The 21710-nt window shown below is 41.4% G+C and overlaps 2 protein-coding genes across 3 annotated transcripts; one reads left to right on the forward strand and one right to left on the reverse strand.

The window, feature by feature from the left end:
- Window positions 1-3596: 3596 nt before the first annotated feature.
- Window positions 3597-9752, reverse strand: LOC130189701 (myelin and lymphocyte protein-like). Its single transcript, XM_056408638.1, has 4 exons — window positions 9637-9752; window positions 6377-6544; window positions 4641-4766; window positions 3597-4284 (listed from the first exon to the last, which is right to left on the reverse strand). The coding sequence occupies exons 1-4, from the start codon at window positions 9724-9726 to the stop codon at window positions 4210-4212; spliced, it is 459 nt and encodes a 152-aa protein (XP_056264613.1). The 5' UTR covers window positions 9727-9752; the 3' UTR covers window positions 3597-4209.
- A 5739-nt stretch (window positions 9753-15491) lies between these two features.
- pgap4 (post-GPI attachment to proteins GalNAc transferase 4) lies at window positions 15492-21710 on the forward strand. Of its 2 annotated transcripts, XM_056408635.1 has the most exons (3): window positions 15492-15589; window positions 16382-16520; window positions 18022-21710. In XM_056408635.1, the coding sequence occupies exon 3, from the start codon at window positions 18177-18179 to the stop codon at window positions 19455-19457; it is 1281 nt and encodes a 426-aa protein (XP_056264610.1). In that variant the 5' UTR covers window positions 15492-15589; window positions 16382-16520; window positions 18022-18176; the 3' UTR covers window positions 19458-21710. The 2 variants fall into 2 exon arrangements, with proteins under 2 accessions (XP_056264610.1, XP_056264611.1); XM_056408636.1 differs by lacking the exon at window positions 16382-16520.

A 21710-nucleotide genomic window follows, 5' to 3' on the forward strand; every position in this document is an offset into this window, starting at 1 on the left:
CTGAGCGAGCAGCCGCCGTCCGGTGTGCTCCTCCGGTGTGCTCCTCCGGTCTGTTCCTCCCGTGTGTTCTTCCCGGTGTGTTCCTCCGGTGAGTTATCTTTAAGTTAAAGTCTTCATCAACTGATATTTGTACTTCCGGTTGCGCTCTTCAAACAAACCGCTTTAGGGATTTAAAGGACTTCCGGAATGAGTTTTATCGTGAATCAGCCGCCTGAAGGGTTTAAAACTCCATTATAACGGTTTTATTCAAATTAGTACTAATAAAACTACTAACTTTCCGTTGTTGTACGTCTTTATTTAGCATGTAGCTCTTCAAAGTGGTTGTGTAATATTAACTTGTTTAATGTACAACAAAAACGTTTTACGATTAAATCAACTTGCATGATGGGAAATGTAGTTTTTAATGTTCAAATATATATATTTTAAGGATTGTGCCATAAAAAAAGGAAACGTGTTTTTACTATAATTGAACATATACTATAGAACAATCTATAATAGCTGTTTAAAAACAACACTAATCGAAGATTAAAGGTATATATATTATTTATTTGTATAATGTACCCAAGAAAACGACTAAAGATGGAATCAACTTGCATGATGGGAAATGTAGGATCCAGCACATCTCAGACACCAGTTTGAATGTTCAAAATTACCTATTCTTTTAAGGATTGTGTCATTAAACAATAATACAGAATTAAGAAAACGTGTTTCTACTATAATTAAACATATAATATAAAACAATCTGTACTAGCTGTTAAAAAAGAACACTAAACGAAGAGCAAAGGTTATTAAATAGCTGGACTTATTAAGATGTATAATTACATGATGTTCCAACATGTGCTTGTTGCTTTTTTTATAATATATAATATATATATTGGTATAACCTGATGAAGAAAATGTGTTTTAGTCATTATTTTGACAATTGAGATCGATAAAAGGGTAAAATATAAAGACATTTAAAACATTTCAGGATGTTTTGGGGCTTATTTATTCACTCTGCCACATTATTTACATTAAAATTACATGTTTTTAATCACTGAAAATTGTAAATGTATACTTCAAAAAGTGTTGTTAACTTTCCAGATGAATTAAAAATTGCGATGTTAATTAGTAGTTGTTAATATTTAGAATTAAGGATTAAAATGTGTTTTTTAATACAAGTATGTGAACAGCTGTCAAATGCAGTAATTCACTTATTCACTTTGTACTACTTTATACTTCAGGTGTTAATATTTTTAATCTACAACTTTAACACGTCAGTGGCGATTTGATTTATGTTTGTTTTTGATTTATTTTGACAATCGGCCACCACAGGTATCCGTTCCCCTCTCAGTGAGGATGTCCGTCCCGCTGCTGCTGCTGGAGACTCTGGACGACTTGAGCCACAAGGACTTCAAGAGGTTCCAGTGGTTTCTGGAGAACGGCGTCCTGGACAGCTGCAGGCCGGTGGCCCGATCCCGCCTGGAGGACACGGACCGGGAGGCCACCGTGGGCGCGATGACCCGCGACTACGGCGAAGGGATGGCGGTGAACATCGGCGTGGAGATTCTGAAGAAGATGGGCAACAACAACGCCGCCGAGAAGCTGCGGAGGAGACACGCAGGTGAGATGTTCCTTAGAGTACGTACACGACCCTTCAAAAGGTCAGACGGGGGCGTGTTTCCCATGAAAACTCACACTTTCATTTATCAAATAAATGGCCAAATTAATAAAAGATATAGTCAAGACTTTGACAAGGTTATAAATAATGTTTTTTTATTTTAAATATTAATGTTGTTCTTCTTGTGGCTCAAAGGAAGGCCAGTTTTATAGCTTCTCTCACCAGCATAACTGTGTTCAGCTGCGCTCACATAAAAAGGGTTTTCACGGGTTTTATACCCCTCTGTTAGTCTTCTAAGGCGCCACAAGTCCTTCCTTCCAGCTGCTGTCAGGCTGCACAACAAACTGCAGTAGATCGCTGGAGATCTTGGCAAACTCAGCACTTTATTTTCCACTGTATATTTAGTATTTAGTATTTAGTATTTAGTATTGTTATTGTGCACCGCTGCTGAATGGGCCTCTATACACCTATGGAGAGATTTCATTAACAACCAGAGAATAGTCATTTACCACATTAGCTATGTAGAGAGTGTATTTATGATTGATTTAATGTTATCTTCATAAATAAAAACAGTGTTTTACTTTGAAAAATAAGGACATTTATAAATGACCCCAAACTTTATATGCAAAATGAGATGACTTTCCCTTGTTCTCACAGTATTCTCCGTTTCTGTATGTTTTCATCAGCCTCCGCATCCACGTCTCCTGCTCCTGAAGCACCTCCTGCTGCTGCTGCTCCTACTCCTGTGGCACCTCCTGCTGCTGCTCCTGTAGCACCTCCTGCTGATGCCACAATGATGGCTACAGAAAGAGGTGTGATCATCTCCCCGACATTCAAGGGTGGCAACATTGGGACGGTCAATATAACCTTTAACAAATAAACTCGTGACTTTTTTTTTTTACTGCCGTAATTCACATTTTAAGTATATTCACCCACTCCAATTAACCTTTTTGCTAAGCCCCTCCCCCTAATTGCACTCCTTGAATTAAAAAGTGATTTATAAATATATGTATACATATGTATGTATAACTCATTCAGGTAGTTTGAAATTAATGTTTTCTAAATTAAAAAGGGTATATATGTATACATATATATATATATATATATGTATATATATATATATTCATTAGGATATATTAGGGAATCCCAACTGTTGAGCCTTGTCATGTCCGCCTGGTGCCAGCAGGGGGCGCCACGCTGATGTGACAAGAAGTGTGTGTGCTTATAACCCAGACAGAGGGAGTTGTTAGTTCGTGAGTTAGTTAGTTAGTTTATCTCTTTCTTTGCTGACTTATTTATTTATTGTAAGTGAATAAACAGTGAATTGGGGGCAGCTGACAACATTTCATTTAGGAATGGGGAAAAAAAGATGAAAAATGAATAAAATACTAATAAAATAAAGTCTTAAACCAAAGAACAAACAGTCGGGAGTCAAACACAAACTGTTGACTGAAGGATGGAAGACCTCTCTGTCTAAAATAACCCTCCTGGGTGATGTCATAATAAATTCCTAATATAGTGTGTGTGTGTGGGGGGGGGGGGGGGCGAACAGGTGCAGAACTAAATGTATTTTTGGACTCAGCTGTTTGTGATCCAGCCGATGAGACAAGCTGCAGCCTTTCTTCTTCTTCTTTTTCTTCTTCTTTCTCTTCTGCTTCTTTTTCTCATCCTTCTTCTTCTCCTGTTTCAGAGGTGCGTTGCTATTATCTTCTGCTGCCTTCCCTCATCAATTAAACATCACGGAGAGTTCACTGGCCTTACTAAGGGGGGGGGGGGGGGGCTGTGTTTACTCCCAGTTTTTTTAATTTAAATATTTGTATGTTTTTTGTATTGCTATAAGACTTATGAGTGTATTATAACATCCATCATTACAATGTATTTTTCTTGTGTGTTAAAGTTAAACTTGACTTTATGTTTAATGTTCAAACTCATCCTGAATGTTTATTTGGACCAATTTCATGAATAAAGTGAAAACAACAACAAAAACTCTTTCAAATGTGTCAAAATAAAACATATTTATTCATTTTCAATGACTTATTGACTCTTTTTTTTAAATACAAAATAAAGGCTTACATTACAAATCTGAATTTACTTCCTTGTTCCGATTCACATTTAATTAAATCTTCTTGATAAGAAAGTTATAAAAATATAAAATCAGCTGCATCAAAATTGTTCTTTCATCAGATGAGAGCAAAACCAGAATATTAAACTATTAAAACATAACAACAGGGACACCACAGGTCCTGCAGAGATAGGCAGAGTGTGCATACGTGTGGACAAAATAATAAAAACCCTCAGAAACAGTTTGATCACTTTTAAATGAGTTGATTCATCTTGTTCGTCATATTCGAGGCTGCGGTTGAACATTTTGAATACATGCTTGAGGGTTTCTGTGGATGTGGGAGGCGGCTAGTCGACATGGGACTCCTCATCTTCATCACTTTTAATCCCTGAAGCTCCTCCTGCTTCAGACGGCCGGCCACGGTCCAGATGTTGCTCTCCCAGCAGAGGGAGATAAATAAAAAAAAAATCTGAAGCAGCGAGTCTCCATCACCGGTGTCCCTCCCTTTATGTGCAAGCTCCATGGATAGAGGTCAGTTCTGGTTCCGCTAGAAGGATTTCCATCGGATGGCGGACAGGATGGTGTGGACGAAGTAGAGGAGCGTCGCCATGTACGAGAAGACCTGAGGAGGCGGAGGAGAAACATCAGAAAAGAAGATCTGGTTGGGTGAACGGAGTCTTCCTCTATACGTCATGATCCAGAGTTTTTGTGTCTTATTTTGAAGTCCCCGTCTCTCGTGTCCTCTGTTTCCCTGCCCTTCCTGTCCCTGTGATTGTCTGCCCTGGTCCTAACCCTCTGAACCCTTTCGAGGGTTCCACTGAATGTTGTACTGTCCCTTTAAGAGCCTTGCGTTAAACTTCATTCTGATGGCTGTCCATGGATGATAACCCTGTGAACCCTTCAGAGGGTTCCTCAGCTGGTCCTGCAGGTCTCTGTGTGGTTCAGGTTCTATCAGAGAGAAAAGCCCACCGGACTCACCACTGCGGCGATGTCCAGCTTGTAGTTCAGGGAGTTGGACCCGTCGTCCTTATCCATGGTCACTTTGGCCAAAGACACCGCAGCGCTGAGGTAGAGGAAGGCCGCGATGCCGTGATAGGCGAAGTCCTGACCGACGAGGAAGAGGAAGACAAAAGGAGAATGACGTTTGTCCCAATGATGTGGTGTCTGTCTTTCACAGAGACAACACCAGTACAGACACATGAGTAAGTGACACGTAAGTCAAGGAAACCAAAAGAACAACGGGTCATTAATCCGAGTGAAGGTTTGTTGGCCTCGTTTGCCTCACGCGAGTCGGTGTGGAAATATCTCTGTGGTGCGTTCAAGTTCCTCCAATATCTGAGAGTCATGATAGTTAGCCGTCAAACAGCCAGATAAACACAAAGCAATCCAAGGTGGTTGTGAAAATAAAGAATCATGATTTTGTAATTATTTGCATGGGAGTCTCAAACCTCAGGGATGTCAGTGTCCTTGAACGCACCAAAAAGAAGAAACTTCCTCTGCTGTTAAATCAATGCAATGGAATAACGTAACTAAAGCAGAGTTGACTTCACGTTGACTGGGTGGAATATTTCTGTGCAGGTTTTTAAAAAATCTTTTTAAAGAATCTTTTTCCATTTTCCACTCAAACTACACGGTTTTAATTGCATCGAGGGAACATGCAACTTAAAACCTTAAATCTATCATGAACTATACCATGAAGAGTTTATTCAGGAAATACTTAACAAAAAGTCCACGTTATTTTGTGCCATTCTGATATAAATGTAAAATTGCAAGAAAAAAAGGAGAAATTTGGAGCTGGAAAATACAAACAAAATATTCGACGGTGAAATTTCGTATTATTCTGTTTTTACGACGCGGTCTCGTTAAAGTCTGTCAGAACATCGGGTAAAAACTAATTCACCAACCATATTAAAACCAGCTTACTGAGGCGTGTTGCAGCCATGTAGGAAAATATGAGATGACAATTTGTGAGTGCGTGAGTGTGCGTCTCTGTGTCCGTCCACGGCTAATCTCACTCTGCTGCAGCAAACTGTAGAATATTTTGGATGACCGGCTACGGCAGCAGGCTCAAGGAACCTCTCGTGGTTGCGGTGACCCAAACTTTTAAAAAAACGTCTTTTACTGACTGTTTTTTACTACCACTGACTGCCTGCTGACTCCTCGCATACTCCTAACTGATAGTTTTACCACCTGACGCTAACCGCTAAGCGCTAACAGAAATACCGGTACACGAATTTGAGGGAAGTGTGTTTTTACAACACGGTAGGCCACCGGTGTCTAGACGGTGGCTAATTATGGGTTGTATTCAGTCAATCACTCGACGAGAAAGTGGTTGTTGTAGTTTACTGAGAGAGGACTCTAACTAGCCGCTACACCGCACAACACGGCATGCTGGGTACATGCCGAACACATTTTTTAAAGTGAGTGTAGACCTACAGGACATGTCTCAGGGATTTTCTCAACAACCGTCCATCAGATCGACTTCGTACTAGTCGGGCGTGTTGCTAAGGACCCGAGGAGTGGTTTGGGTGGGCTGTTCTTGAAAAAGCTTCAAGCAGCAAGCTTGATTTGATGCGAACGGGCACGTTTTGAACGATGAGCTGAGCAGGAATGAAGGGTGCAGGATTTGGCCGGAAAACAACGGGGGAAGTTGACGTCTTCCAGATTCCACGGTAAACGGTGTCAGTCTTCGCTGTAATGCGAGGAGGACTTACCGCTGTGGCCCAGCGGCGTTTGTTGTGATGCACTCCGAAGGCGAACACCACCAGCCAGATGAGGGTCACGGTGAAGCAGAAGATGGAGACGAACATGACCCAGGCCTGAGGGTTGTGCGGCACCACCAGCGTGGCCGCCACCAGGATCCAGACCAGACCTCCGAAGACCTGCAGGAACACCGGAGACTCGTGAGCGGGAACCCTGACGACAGCGGATCACCCACCCCGCCACTTCTTCTCAACGCATCATTTTCATTGTCAATTCATCAGCCGATCATCAATAACCTGTCAAATGTCAGAACGGTTTTACCAGAATTTTCCAAAGAGAGATGTCCCACAAAAAACAGTCAAATTCAATCAGACTTTTTAGAAAAAACAACATCTTTGAACCAGAATTTGGGACATTTTTTTAGAAAGCGTGAGTTAGTTTATGTTGATGGATCTATGTTGATGTTGATGGTCTGTATGAGTCTATGGCCAAGGGATATTAGAGTTAAACAGGCTATTTTCTATACTTGTTGTATCTGTAGTAGCCTATGATTGTAATAACTGTGAATATTAGAGGGTAACGGAGAACTTTACAATGCTCTGATTATCTGTATTGTGTGTGTATTCTAGGATTGTTCTGTTACGTAATGTTATTCTGTATCTGTGGGTTTTTTTTGGGCTTAATACTCACGTCTTTGCACATTTTTAGTCACCAGACATCCAACAAAACCGTTCCACCTCCCACTCTGGCCGAATAGCATGTTGTTTCTTAGCTAACGAGTTCTAAGTTCAGGGCCACTAGAGATGCTGCGTTCAGACGCTAGCTGCTGCTAATACCACAAACCACTGCTTTTTTATTGATAATTATACACCTGTGCAATACTTATTGTCCTGTAAGGTTATGTTATTCTGTATGTGTGTGTTTTCTATCTTGTTATCTTTGCGGTCTCACTATTTAAGTCTCTTATGTGTAGCTGCTGCAACGTTGTATGGGGATCTTCAATAGCGTGTTGTTTCTTAGCTAACGAGCTACGAGTTCAGGGCTTCTAGAGATGCTGCGTTGAGACGCTAACTGCTACTAATACCACACAGTGTGCTTTTTGTATTGGTAATTCTACACCTGTGCAATAAACAACACACAATGCATACAAACACACAGATTAAAACATTTTCCGAGATAGAATTTTTCTTTTCTTTATGGCGCTAGGCTAACGGTTTCCCCCCGCTACCAGTCTTTGTGCTAAGCTATAGGCTAAACGCACACGTCACCACGGCTTTTTGATTTAGCCCTTTAAATCTTCTTACGATAATGAAACCCGCTGTGGTTGTTCGTAGCGGTTTATTTGAACGTGACTGAAGTCTGGTGCGAGCCGATGTGCTTCCACTGTCCGTCCGCCGTGTATTTCCAGCACGGGGCCGGGCGTCGCTACCTTCCTTCACTCTACACCTGTGGTGATTGACGGGCTGCATTATTGATGCGGCTCCACCTGCTCACCTGTCTCTGTTTGTCTGTGTGTGAGTGTGCATGCGTGTGTGTGTGTGTGTGTGTGTGGGTGGGTTCATGCATGACTTCATGTGACCGCTCAGCAACATTCCTCCCCTGTTTGGATTGTGCTGACGTCAAATCTGCACACAGAAGAAAACCTGTTTCTATCTTTTCGCATCCATTCATATTATCTTTCCGATCTAATGCAGATTCACTGAAGGAATGTCTGCTGTCATTCTCTCACGCCCTGCTTTCACCTCCTTTTCTCTTTTAAATATTGCATGTGTCCTCGTCATGTGTGTTCTGAGATTTTTGTTTCTTTCTGGCCGAAATAAATGATTATTAGCATCCATCTTCTGGTACCACAGGACCAAACAACAGCCAACGCTCCACATTTTATTTTAGTTTTTTTGCAAAAGTTCCAGGGATTTCGCACGTATACGACTCACTGTCTGAAAACAGCAGACTTAGTATTCAATAATAATAAAATCAGCCTGCCAAACAAAGAGTTTAAGACATGTTGTGATCAAAGAAAAGCGGTGAAACAAGTCTTTGTTTTCAGGGCAGTTTCTAAAAATGTCTTGTTTCATGAAATAAAAACAACAAAACCGGAGTTTGACCTTTTCAAAGGAGTGAATTCATGATATTGATTTAAACTAACATGTCAGTGACCGTGTTTACATGCATTCGAATAACTGGCTAGTCGGACTGAAATCGAATTATCCGTTTCATGTAAACACCTTTGTTCGACTATGTGCGGTCAGACTACGATCCGATTAACACCCCTGGATAACTCGATCCGATCCGGTTGATAATTCGACTATCGCGGCATGTAACGGTGAATTGGATTAGGAACTGGACTTTGCGTCTTTGCGCATGCTTGAGATCCCGCCGCCCTCCTCCCCCCTCCCTCCCATGTCGTGACCCGGAAGTCGAAAGAGACGATAAGTTGTCACTGCCGGGAGCCTGGCCGGCAGAAAACAAACAAACAACGCTATGGAGAACACAAGAGCCACCACACATTTCTGGACCGAAGAGCAGACAGAATTTATGCTTCATGTATTGAAGGAGTTGAACATACTAAAGTTCATGGTTCTTTCTCGAAATGTTGATGTTGTTGTTGTTGGTTGTTGTTGGTAGTGGTGAAGAGGTCAAGCGGAAATGGCTGTATCACCACGAGTTGTAATGAAAACAGCGCCGCCTATCGTATCGGATATGACATGCTTAAGGCCAATGATTCGAATTACTCACTGCCATGTATATTGGGATAACAGCAGATCCCCCAAAAGATAGCATAGTCCGACTAAAGCAAGATTCGAATTATACCATCATGTAAACGCACAGTGGCACTTAAATAACACGTATACTTATGGTACTTTTGTAGTTTGACTTTCTTGAAGAATTCTGGATTATTGTTGTTTTGAGTTTGTACTCATGGTTGATGCACTTATTGTAAGTCACTTTGGATAAATGACATGTCATGCGATTTAATGTAATGTGATGTAATATAATGTAAAGTCATTCAGGAGCCTCCATTCTCCTCACAACAAACATGTCACCTCAGTTTGAATTCTTAATTCCTCTTAATTGGTTCGCTGATGACACACACCTCTGTGATGGAGGGACTTCTGTCCCATGATTAGATTAAATTAGAACACTTTATTAATCCCCATTGGGGAACTAATTTGCCACTTAAAATGGATACCAGACAACAATAGACACAGAGTCCAAAAAGGAAGCAACACAAAGCCGGTTCTGAACGCGTCCTGCAGCCGCTGCTTCTCACCAGCTCGGGCAGGTAGAGGATGTCTGGGATGGTCGTGCATATTCCGATCCCGCTCGGGAGGTTCCCCATGGTGGCAGTGTTGGCGGCCATCCTGATCCTGATCCTCGTCCTGGTCCTGATCCTGATCCTGGTCCTAGTCCTGATCCTGCGGCTGCTGCTCAGACTGAAGCGGAGCTCAGAGCTGCCGCGGGTGAAACCAGGTGGAGCCGACTGGAAAAACCGGAATCTCCCGTCGGTGGAGAGGAGACACGCTTGGCGGCCCGCACGCACGCACACACACACACACACACACACACACACACACACACACACGCACACCCACGCACACACACACACACACACTCTCACACACACCGGAGCTGCTCCAAGTGGCCGCGAGGTCCGCTGGAGGTTCACCGGAAGTTCGATGAGACACTCAAGAGCATCAATGTTTGACCAGCGCGACTCATTTAACACCACTCTGCATCATCATCATCGTCATCAGACAGGGATGATGTCTTTTATAATGTTGTGTGTCTGTTTGTGTCTTTTATATTGGATGTAAATGAGAATATGATCATAATAAAAAATAAATAATATTTATATCAATAATAAGTACATGTATAGTCAAGGGGAATACAAAAATATGAAACAAATGAATAATTAATACTTTTATTCTTCATTCTAACGGCCGTATCGACCCCCGCATCGACTCCAGAGGTCGTCAGAAGTTAAATGAACAAATCAAACACACAAAGCGCTCTTGTGTTGTGAGACTTTAAAGCTGCCATGGAACTTTCACTTCATGTGGATTTTGAATTCATTTGAATGAATATCTCTCTCGCCCTCATCACATTCACAGAGATCTTCAGCTGAACCCAATCTGACCTTTGACATGTTGCTCCAGATGGTAAATATGAGACTTCATCCAAGCAAGTTCACCGTTTTATTTAAAAAACATTTACTTTAAGTCACATTAAATCAAGATTACAAGCTTTGGAATCCCCAAAATGTCCAACTCATAACGGGACCCTCTGTCGAGATCATTCGCCGTGTTATCGAAGTCCCGGAGGATTGTTTTGTCGTCCGACCCCTTAATATTCGTGATGAGGTCACACCCGACCGGCCCTCGCTCTGTAAACAACGGGCCCATGGAAACCGCGAGCATCTCGTTTTGACACCTCGGGTAATCGCCCGGGCCGGATCTGGTTCCCGCTCGCCGTCACCGGATCCTTTCTGAGCGGGGAAACCGAGTCCGGCTGGAGACGAGGCTCTGAGGGGGGTGGGACACGAGTCCGGGACCAGGCGAGACCTGGTCCACAACGCTGGAACCAGAACTCCTCTAAACCTTTTAAATGTGTATCGTGACCCCGTGGCATCAGCTTCCAGTTTACATTGTGATGCAACTGGAGCTGCAGCGCGGCCCTCCATTGTCCCGCTGACGGTGCTGTCAGGTACCGTGTTATCCAATCTCCAGCTCCATCAGCGGAGCTCCAGATAAATACTTCATGATAAGACGTACACTCTGCGGTTGGAAATCTGTAAATTATCTTTTTAGTTTCCAAACATGACGTTTTAATGAAGTTATAATAAAGCAGATTATAACGTTGTTCAAACAGCCTGCAGGACGTTTTAAATCTGAACTTTAAAAACTTTTGTTTAAAGGTCGTTTGCAGGCTGTTCAGAGTTCAGAGCGCCGTGAAGAATCCGGCTGAACTGGTTTGTTTCCATAACTCATAAAACACGTCTGAAAACAAAGTTATTCCACAAATAGACCGAGTACGAGCTATTTCCTATTTTAAGATCAGCGTTCATGTTCGAAATGCATTCAGGTGTTATGACGACAATGAACAACACTTATTTTGTAGATGTCTAAATGCTCGTTTTGATCTTCCAATCTGCACTATTTAAGGTTTAAAAACACATAAACATCCATAAATCTAGACATTGAAAAACATTAAACGTGTCGATAAAAATGAATAAAAATAAACTTATTTTTTCTTAAGTCCTGCGAGGTGGAGGAGTCACACTGCTCTCCTTCAGCCGCTCGTCATCATGATGATGATGATGATGAGGATGAGGATGAGGATGTGTCACTGAAATACCTGGCAGGATTCCTGACGCTTGTGTTCATGACTTCAGCTGCTCAAAACAACATCAGGATACTTTGTGCCGATAATATAGGAATACAAATAATAAAAAACTAAACCCAGTTTTTAATTATAAAAATGACTTTATTTCTCTCAGTTGGCCAGTTTATGGGCTCTTTTTGGCTCTTTTGAACTCTTTTTGGCTCTTTGGGGCTCTTTTGGGGCTCTTTGGGGCTCTTTCTGGCTCTTTTTGGGCTCTTTTGGGCTCTTTCTTCCTCTCGGCTCGTGATTGACGCTGACCTCTGGGTGTTAGGCGGTGAACGTCTCTTCTGTCTTCGGACAAGAAAACACAAGAAAACTCAAACAGGTTGAGCCGGTGGAGACACCGGGACGTGTGAACGGACACAACGTTTGCACTAGTTTAAACTTCTTCTGACTGGCTGTGACTCCTTCGATGAATAAACGTGCGGCAGCAACACAGATTTAAATACCCGAAAGAATGTTGAAGATTAAGCGGCCGAAACATTATTAATTAGTCCTGTTCCAGCATGCTGGAAACAGGTCCCAGAGGACCAGATTATGGTCTGGAAACATTTTTTTTAATTATTCAGTTGGTGTGTTTTTATTTATGTTACTTACTTTACATCACTAGATGAAAACATTTAATTGATAATCTATGTTTAGCGAATAAAAAATGGCTTAATTCATTAAATTGAATAATAGTGTCCTCTTGTTTCATCAACATACATTCATAGCCTGAGTATGTCAATATTAGTAGTATTGATTATTATCAGTGATGAGGAGTTTACTGTGTGACCGAATTTCAAAATAAAAGACAGACATGCGACTCAAGTCATTTGGTCCAAAGTGTGAAGTACTCTAGTTTTTTTAGATATAGATTTAATCTAGAGAAAACACATGGTAATGATGTCACTGGCTGTTTTATCTGCATCGTCGGCATTTAGATATCCTCACACACTCTAAAAAAAAAAATTTGAGTCAACTTAAAAAAGTGAGGCAACCAGCTGCAAAGCCTTTTTGAGTTCACTCAACTAAGTGCTAATGTGTTGTGTCAACTTATGATAAGAAGTTCACTCAAAGTGATATCATAAGTTTGTCAAACGTAACATTACTATTCAGACGTACTTATGTATTTAAGTTAACACTACTTAAAATATTGCATTTGATAGTTACATCTACTCATGTACTTAAGTTCAGAACACTTAAAATATTAAATTGGAGAAACTTTAAATTGTGTGTTCTTGTAGATTAAAAACATACATCAACAGCACTTAACATTTTTTGTTGAGAAATGTTTTGTTGAGAGAACTTACTTTTAACTTAAAATGTTTTGTTACTAAATTTCACTGCCCATTATTTGAGTACACTTAACATTCTTTGCAACATTGCCTTCATTTAAATTAATTAGAAATATACACCGTTTTCTTTGGAAAAGTCAACAGTTAAAGAAAACAAACTTCTTCAAACACAAAATGTTTATTAACAATAACTAAACATTTGTTTGCATAACTATATGAATTCCAGGTGTCAACACTTGAACATAGACAGCAGAGGGTCTGTTTTGTGAATGCAAAATCAAGGCCTTGAAACAAGCTTTGGAACATGGTTGTGACACGTGTGTAGCCGTCACTAGTAGGTTCCCCCCCCCTAAAGCACCAATAAGCAACAAGTAGCCAGAGGGATATTCGGTAATAAGGTTTATTCCAACAGTAGACTGTGTCTCTGCTCTCCACGCTCCTCTCATCGCCTGTCTGTCCAGCTCCTTTATGGAGACAGACTCAGATAACCAACACAGATCGTCATCAGCTGGACTGATTACCAATCCGATTACCAATCAGTCCAGTTGATGACAATCAGACACTGTTCCCTGAACCACACCCCCGCTCCACCCACTCTGCAGTGTTCCCAGTTCAACTCCTTTCACGTAAGATTCTTCCTTGTCTGTATTCTACACAAAAACAAGCATACAGAGACTATAATAAATATTCACCGCCGCTTTTAAATTTTCATTTTTTTTCTTCCCATTCTGTAACAATACAATTTAAAAGTCAAAAGACATTTTTATGCAGATTTTAAAAACTAAAATATACCACTTTCATACAAGAGTCACTTCCTACACATTAGTATTATAGTATTTCAATCTTCATAGTCTGTTAAATAAAATATATAAATTGAGCAAAATACAGGGAAACATTTGCTCTCACGGTACAGGCTCCCTTTAATTCAATAAGTGACAAAAACCTGAACTGGAGCAAATCTGCCATTAAACAATGGACAATATCCTTCCAAATCTAATCCATATCTAAATATAATAAACAAACAATGGTATCAAAAACCAATGTATTTTAAACAGGGGCTAAAGAAAATATTTTATATAATTTTATTATTTAATATATAAGATTAAAGTAGTATATATATGTATTTACATATATATATATGTATTTATATATGTATTTGTATATATATATATATATATATATGTGTGTGTGTGTTTACTGACATACATGCGCAGTGGCCTTAGTTACCTCAGCAGATGCCCAAACCACTATATTAAGTTTTCTCAACTTAAGATTTTTAGTGGATTCCACTCTTTATGAATGAAATTGACATTTTGAGTTTGTTCAACTTTTTTCAAAGGCATTTGTTGACTCAACTTTTAAAAAAGTGTTAGGACAACAAATTTGAAGTTGGGCTTTTTAGAGTGCAGAGCTCTGTAGAGGTGTAGGCGGCCTCCAGGAGTCGCCCGCTTCCCCTCTCCTGTGTGTGTAATAAAAGTTACATGACAACACGTTGCCAGGATGTGAAGACACACAACGTGACAGTTAAATAGTGAAAGTGCACCATTGTGTATCCTTATCAGAGAGTTGTGTTCAATCATTATTTAATTGTGAAGCTTTTCCGATGCTGCTGAAGGTTTCTTTGCTCTTATAGCGATGCTTTCTTTTACACCTTATATTGTTTTAGATCAGAGGTTCGGCTTCGTGTTCTCTTTTACGAAAGGAAGGACATATCGGGGGAACCCTTATTTATGTTGCTTTTATTTTCACATATTATAGTTGTATAAGAAGACAAGAGAAAAGCATTAGAAATATAATAATGTATTAAACATATCTGCATAGTCCATGAGTTATAGATGTGTACCACAGTGTAGAAATACTCTTTTACTATTAGTTTTGGTTTTAGAATATTCTTAAAATAAAAGTACTCATGTTGCAGAACGGTCTATAATAATAATAATTTTAATTAGTGATGCATTAATGTGTACATGACTGTAAATTACACTCAAACGGTTGTGGTCATAAGGTAAGTATTTCCTTTTTAATATTTTTTATTTTACTTTTCAAAGGTTTTTTATGATAAGACTAAAGCCAATACATGGACAAAACACCTAGAGGACAACCGAGTATTGAACAATGGTGTGTGTGTGTGTGTGTGTGTGTGTGTGTGTGTGTGTGTGTGTGTGTGTGTGTGTGTGTGTGTGTGTGTGTGTGTGTGTGTGTGTGTGTGTGTGTGTGTGTATTTGAGCCTTTTAAAAATCTAAATATATTCTCCAGTTATTCCTTGATTTACACTTCATAAGTATCATTTTCTTAACGTCTATTTCCTTAATACTAATCCTAAATAATTCCTGTTATTTTTCTGGACATTTTCTGCGAGCTTGGCTTTATGTTTTTGAGGGAGGGGGGGGGGGGGTTCAAGCTTTTCCGGGAAAACCGGAAGTTGAGGTGACGCTCCGTAACTTGACTGTAAGTTTCGCTTCTGGACGCTGTGCACTGAAGGGAAAAGTGTTCTTTATACATCCTTCTGCACACAAAAAAGGGGATTACTTCCAGGGAAAAGCACGCAGCTGGAACGGAAACGAGGTACTGCGAGTTTCATGGAGCTTTATCCACACGTTGAGGGACATTTTGTCTTCTTTTTGAAAAAAGTCTGGCCACAGGTATTTATGGCTGTAACTGGATGTTGGCTTTAAGGAAATGGGTGAAGTACTAAGCTGTAATGTTTTGCTAGATTTCAGCCTTTACATGCGGGTTTATTAGAGGGAAACCATTATATGAATGCCCAAATGTAAAGTCGAATGTTTTTTTAAATGCATTAATACTTATTTAGTAGAGAATCTGAATATGTGAAGCAACTAAAAGCTTTAAATATGGTAAAATATAGTATTCCTCAGATCGAGGAATAACCGAGGAGAAGTAAAAAAGTAAAATGTGGGGAAAGAACTCAAGTAAAGTACCTGAACATATTTACTTCAGTAGGAGTAATTACTACCTTCAACAGCTATCCATATGTAAATGAGGTACTTTTTCACAAGGGGTTGTAATGCCCCCTGCTGGCCGGTAGCGGCACGTCACGCCCAGGCGCCTTTAGTTGAAGTATTACGGTATTTGAGATGCCCAAATGTATAGTCGAATGTCCATTTAAATTAATTGATACTTACTCAGTAGTTGATTTTTGCATTAAGAATATGAATATGTGAAAACTAAAATATTTTACAAATATATGGTAAATTATAGTATTCCTCAGATCGAGGAACAACAGATGAGACGAATAAAGTAAAATGTGGAGAAATAACTCAACTAAAGTACCTCAAAATGTTTACTTAAGTAGGAGTAAATATTACTCCATATGTAAATGATTTACTTTTTCACAAGGGGTTTTAGTGCCACCTGCTGGCCGGGAGCGGTACGTCACGTCCACGCGCCTTTAGTCGAGGTATTACGGTATTCAAGCTGCGCGTGCCGGTGAGGACATGACAGCCGCCAGCAAACAGCTGCAGCCCCTCAACTCCCCGTGAGTCCCCCTCTCCTCTCCTCCTTCTCTCTGCTCTGCGTTTCTTTGTGTTTCATATAAATATCTCCTTGAAAACACTCGCGTGTTCCTTGTAATAAGTCGCACGGCGTCGGCGTGTTATCATCCAGCGTTTAACGGGTGGGTTTGATTCCTGTCGCCCGGTAACACACCGTACCGGAAGCCACATGATTATTTTTTTACCTTCTTGTTCTTTTTTTTTTTACACTAGGTTAACACATCAAGACGTCAGACACCTTTTCTTTCTTTTCTTTTCTTTTCTTCGTCGTCGTCCGTAGCGACGGACGGCCAGCGGTTATTCATGCGCTTCAACGTCTCGCCGTTACCGGGGAATGTGTGCGCGAGCTCAGGTAATCTTACGGTTCGGGCCGCCCGTAGTTTTTTAACGTGCACGTGTATTTTTAAGACGGGGTGTCGTTTATTATTGATGCCGAATGAGAAACGATCCATTTTACTTTGTGCACGTTTAAAGAAAGAAAAAAATTCCTGTCGCAATCTTAAAGCCACATGTGTCCTTATATGGATGATACAGGAGTTGCCTGTGCAATTCCTCCTCCTGCCCTGATACACACTGTGAAGTGATGTTTGCTTCTGAGACAACGTGCAAACAAAGTCATGCACACAATGAAATAGGTTGTTGAATAAACAGTGAGGGGTAGGAATACTACTACTACTAATAATGATAATTGTGATGCATTATATTTGTACAGCACATTTTTTAAAGGTATTTTACAGGTTTAAAGACAGAAACAAAAAAGGCAATAACAAAATCAACGAGGCAGAGAGGTAGAAACATAAAGAAAATGTGGATGTGTCCCAATACTATTGCTCAGTTTACTGTCACACAACAAGCACCGTGCCCATTCCCTTTATGTGCAATAAACAGCTTCTAATTCTAGCTAGATAAGAATAATACAACTTTTTTTAGTTATTTTTATGTTATGTTCTCTATAGAATTAAACCCACATAATAGAAATGTGCAGAAGTGTTTTCCATCTCACGTGGGCCGGACCAGGACGAACCATTACATAATGAATCCATTCACAAATAAACAGACTGTGAGGACGACTCCAACCAGACTGCCGTTTGCTCAAAGACGCAAAGCGATTCTTTTATCTTCTCTGCTCTCGGTCTTTCTTGCAAGTTATTGTATTTTTCTCCTCGATGAGTCTGAATGTTATTTTTGCTTAATCTTCCCATCTGTGAAGCATTAGGAACCGGTCCATGTTCCTTATTGGGACCGTGCAGCCCCCAAAGGACAGATAGGAATAGCAGTTTTTATTGAGTCGATAAGTCTTGCCATTTTTTCCACTTCGTAAAGTCCTCCTCTGGGCCGGATCGGACCCTTTGGTCGACCGGTTCCGGCCCTCGGGGCCGTATGTTTGACACCCCCGATCTATGTGTATACAGCCTGTACCCTGTGGCGTCAACAGTTGATAGCGGTACCTACAAATAAATAATGTCCTCTCGTCTCTTTCTCCAGACTCCAGAGCGGAGACGGACGATCGAGACCGAGTTGAAGATCCCAGCTCTCCGTTCACGAGAGGAAGCGCCAACGCCGGACTGCTTTTCCACGCCGCTATCCGGTCCCCGTCGTCGGGTTTTTCCTAAATCAAACTGCATGCTGGGACGGAGTAAATGTTGAGCCGGACCCTCCTGAGCAGACGCCCTCTGTTCGCTCATGTCCCCGTGTGGTTCCGTCCGGCTGGTTCGCCAATGCCTCGATGGAGAACCTTCTTCAGTCAGTACTTGCGATGGTCCAACACCGTCACTCAAGCCCTCGCCCTGGTCGCCGTGACGTTCTGCGTCGTCCTGCCGCTGTGCTGCCACCGGCTGCTCTACTCGTACTTCTTCATCAAGTCCATGTACCTGGACTCCATGAGCGAGGAGGTCCTGCGGGAGAGCCTCGACCGGGGCCAGGACGCGCTCCGCTTCTGGCAGGGCGCCTCCGCCGCGGCGGCGGCGTCTTCCAGATTCGGCGACGTCGCCCAGCGCCCCGAGCTGCTGGTTATCGTGGTGACGGCCCGGCGCAACGAAGGGCGGGACTTCCACTACCTGCTCCAGGTGATGCGTCAGCTGAGCGGCGCCCTGGGAGGCCGCGGGGGGGAGCGGCGGTGCGCCGAGGTGTTGGTCTGCGACGTGGAAAGCGGTTCCCGGGAAAACCAGGACGCCAAGCTGCTGGAGGACCACTTCAGGGTGATCCGGCCCTCTCCTCGGGAGCGGCAGCAGAGGAGCGGGGAGCGAGTCAACACCTTCGAGCGGGAGAAGAGGGATTACGTCTTTTGCATCCGCAAGGGGTGGGAGCTGGTGAAGCCCCAGAACACGGTGGTCCTGGAGGACGATGCTTTCCCGAAGGAGGACTTCTTCAGGGTCGTCAAGGACCTCCTGTCGCGGCGGTTCTCCCTCCAGACGCTCTACGTCAAGCTGTATCACCCCGAGAGGCTGCAGCGCTACTGGAACCCCGAGCCATACCGCATCCTGGAGTGGGTGGGACTCGGACTGGTGGCCGCGACGGCCCTCCTCCTCACCGTTCCTCACTGGAACCCTTGCTCTTTCTCCTTCACGCTGTCGGCAAGCCACCTCCTCTTCTTCGCCGTCTACTTCATGGCGGCCGCGGAGCTGCTGGGGCGGCACTACCTCCTGGAGGTGCGGAGGCTTTCCCCGCAGCTCTACGCCGTCTCTCCGGCCACGGAGTGCTGCACCCCCGCCATGCTCTACCCGGGCAACTCCTCGCTCAGGGTGGCCGAGTATCTGGACGGCTCCTTCTGCGTCCAGGGGAGCGCCAAAGACATGGTTCTGTATCAGATGGCGAGGGCGATACCCGGGGAGAGAGCTCACAGCGTGGAACCCAACCTCATCACTCACATCGGGGCGTATTCCTCAGTCCGAGCCAACCCGTCCAGACCCAAACTCCTCTAGCAGTGAGGCACCTCTGCTCAACAAGGCTGGATTAAATCAGGTTCCCCCTCACTTGGTTCTTGACTTTTCTGTCACGTCACATGCTGGAGTCTTCCGACGGTTGAAGACATCACTCAGAGGATTATTTTGATGATCAGACATCAAAATGTGGGATGCACCAGTCTGACCTGTTCAGTACCGATACGGTTAGCGAACCCTGGGTATCGGACATTAATGAGAACCGATCTGATACCAGTGTTGAATTAATATGCTGTGTGGAAGGGACTGCGATAATCCTTTTATGTTTAAATCAGACTTAACTTAAACATTACTTTTCTATTTTTGTCAAACTAAATATTACAAATATATAAATAGGGATAAATGTACTGAATTCTTATTTATTATAAAAAATGATGATGAAGCAATTTGTGTAAAAAATTGTAAACCTTTAAATGCAGCAACAAATAAGTTAAAGCTTAAGTAGGAATTAAAACAATTATATAATATAGTATTTAGACGATGTAAAAACTAAATTATTTGAATATATTGGCTCCGTTGTGAACGATACCCGGTCCAGCTGCTTGAGTATCGGCCCGTTCTCTGCCCCGGTGCATCCCCATGACGATAAAGGCGAGGCTACATTTGGTTGAAAGGTATTTTGGGACGGTTTGAAATAGTTTTAGTCGTTTTTTCAGTTTTCCGACTCCCGGAAGTCTGACAAATATTTTATTTAAATCAATGCAGCTGTCTAAAAGGGCATTTTACGTGTCACGTATTTCTAGCGGGAAATAGGTTTACCTCGAAAAACTTATCTGATGAGTTACAGATGTCTTTTCCCAAAGTAACTCGACAGGAAAAGTGTTTCTTTTTGGCACGCGACGGTCTCGGAAGTTGTAATTCCACCGTTTGGTCACTCTTTAGGATTTTTTTTTTCCTTCGAAGCCCGGTGCTCTTCCTGGGGGCTCTCGTTAGCTGGCTAATGTAGTTTGGCGTAGCTTTAAAAAAAAAAATTCTATTTAAGGACTCGTTTTAAAGGGTCTTTAAAAAGCACATTACATTTATGCATTGTTTGTTATTGCATTAAAAGCTTTGAGGTAGAAGGAGTGCTGCATGCTGGGGAATAAAATCCCCAAATCTATGAAAAAGCTGGATTGCGCTGCTAGGTGTTAGCATAGCATCATTTGCTTAACAGAAGATTTACTAGAATGCTAGTTAGTAAATACTGTTTAGTAAAAACCGACACTGACCAATCTGTATCACTGAATGTGCCTTTCATGTGTTTGACCAGCAGTAGAGGTTTCACTCCATAACAGAATATTACCCATGATTCAACTCTGGAGGAAATTACTCTATTGCAATATTTATATGCATTTAATGTGTACGTACAAAATAATAATAAAAAATCAGGAAAATTTAATTGAATTACAGGAAGTAGCTGCCAAAGTAAAACCGAATAGGCCAATGAGAGTTCTCCAGTCTGCTATTAATTTAATTAAATTAAATTACACCAGGAGCTCAAACAGGTCTAAACTGCCTGAGTTTAATCCTCAAAATGTTAACGAGCATGTCAAATTAAAGTTGAAAATAAATCGTTCTATTATTTTTTAGAATAATAAATAGAGAAATATATAAAGTAAATTAATCTGAGGGTTTTCCAAAAAATATTTGTTCACTTAAAAAGTAGAAAATAGGTTTTTAATAGTAAATAACTGGTACTCACAATTCATGTTTCACATATTCAGATAAATGATCAGAGTAACTGCACGTAAACACTATTTAACGTATAAAAGTTTGCGTTTTCTTTTTCCACAGAAGTATATACTTTACTGCGTATTTCTATTTCAAGTTGACAGCATTAATTTCTAAAAAGAAAAACAATTTAATTGATTTATTTGAAGCTTGATTTTGGTTTTCTGTCCTTCATTCACGAAACATTTCATTTGAGTTTTTAATGTTTTTCTCTTTGTGTGTTATCATCACATCACGTTTGCATTTTAATAAGAGTGTGAGAAAATCATTTTATTTCTTTTTTTGTTGTCAAATTATTGTCCAAAATTAGCCGACCAAAGATTGATTGAGAATACGTTTAATGAATATAACGTTTCAAAAGGAAATAAACACATGTGAGCTTCTGCCCTCTCGACATGAAGGACGATGCAAATGAGATCTTCTTCTGTCTCTGAGATCACATTTTGATTTTAATCTTGACACGTGGTTCTGTTTACACCGAGACTCTTTTACTGTTTCCTACACTAAAATAAAACAATAAATCAC

Source organism: Pseudoliparis swirei, chromosome 24 (assembly GCF_029220125.1).
Source record: "Pseudoliparis swirei isolate HS2019 ecotype Mariana Trench chromosome 24, NWPU_hadal_v1, whole genome shotgun sequence".
Classification (NCBI taxonomy): Eukaryota; Metazoa; Chordata; class Actinopteri; order Perciformes; family Liparidae; genus Pseudoliparis; species Pseudoliparis swirei.

What these genes read in the sequence shown, in the direction of transcription:
- LOC130189701 (XM_056408638.1), bottom strand. Translation starts at nt 9,726, where the DNA reads ATGGCCGCCAACACTGCCACCATGGGGAACCTCCCGAGCGGGATCGGA. An exon ending in TCCTCTACCTGCCCGAGCTG is followed by an intron (nt 6,545 to 9,636) that starts GTGAGAAGCAGC and finishes GTGTTCCTGCAG; the next exon opens with GTCTTCGGAGGTCTGGTCTG. An exon ending in AGCTGGACATCGCCGCAGTG is followed by an intron (nt 4,285 to 4,640) that starts GTGAGTCCGGTG and finishes CCGCCTCCTCAG; the next exon opens with GTCTTCTCGTACATGGCGAC.
- pgap4 (XM_056408635.1), top strand. Translation starts at nt 18,177, where the DNA reads ATGTTGAGCCGGACCCTCCTGAGCAGACGCCCTCTGTTCGCTCATGTC.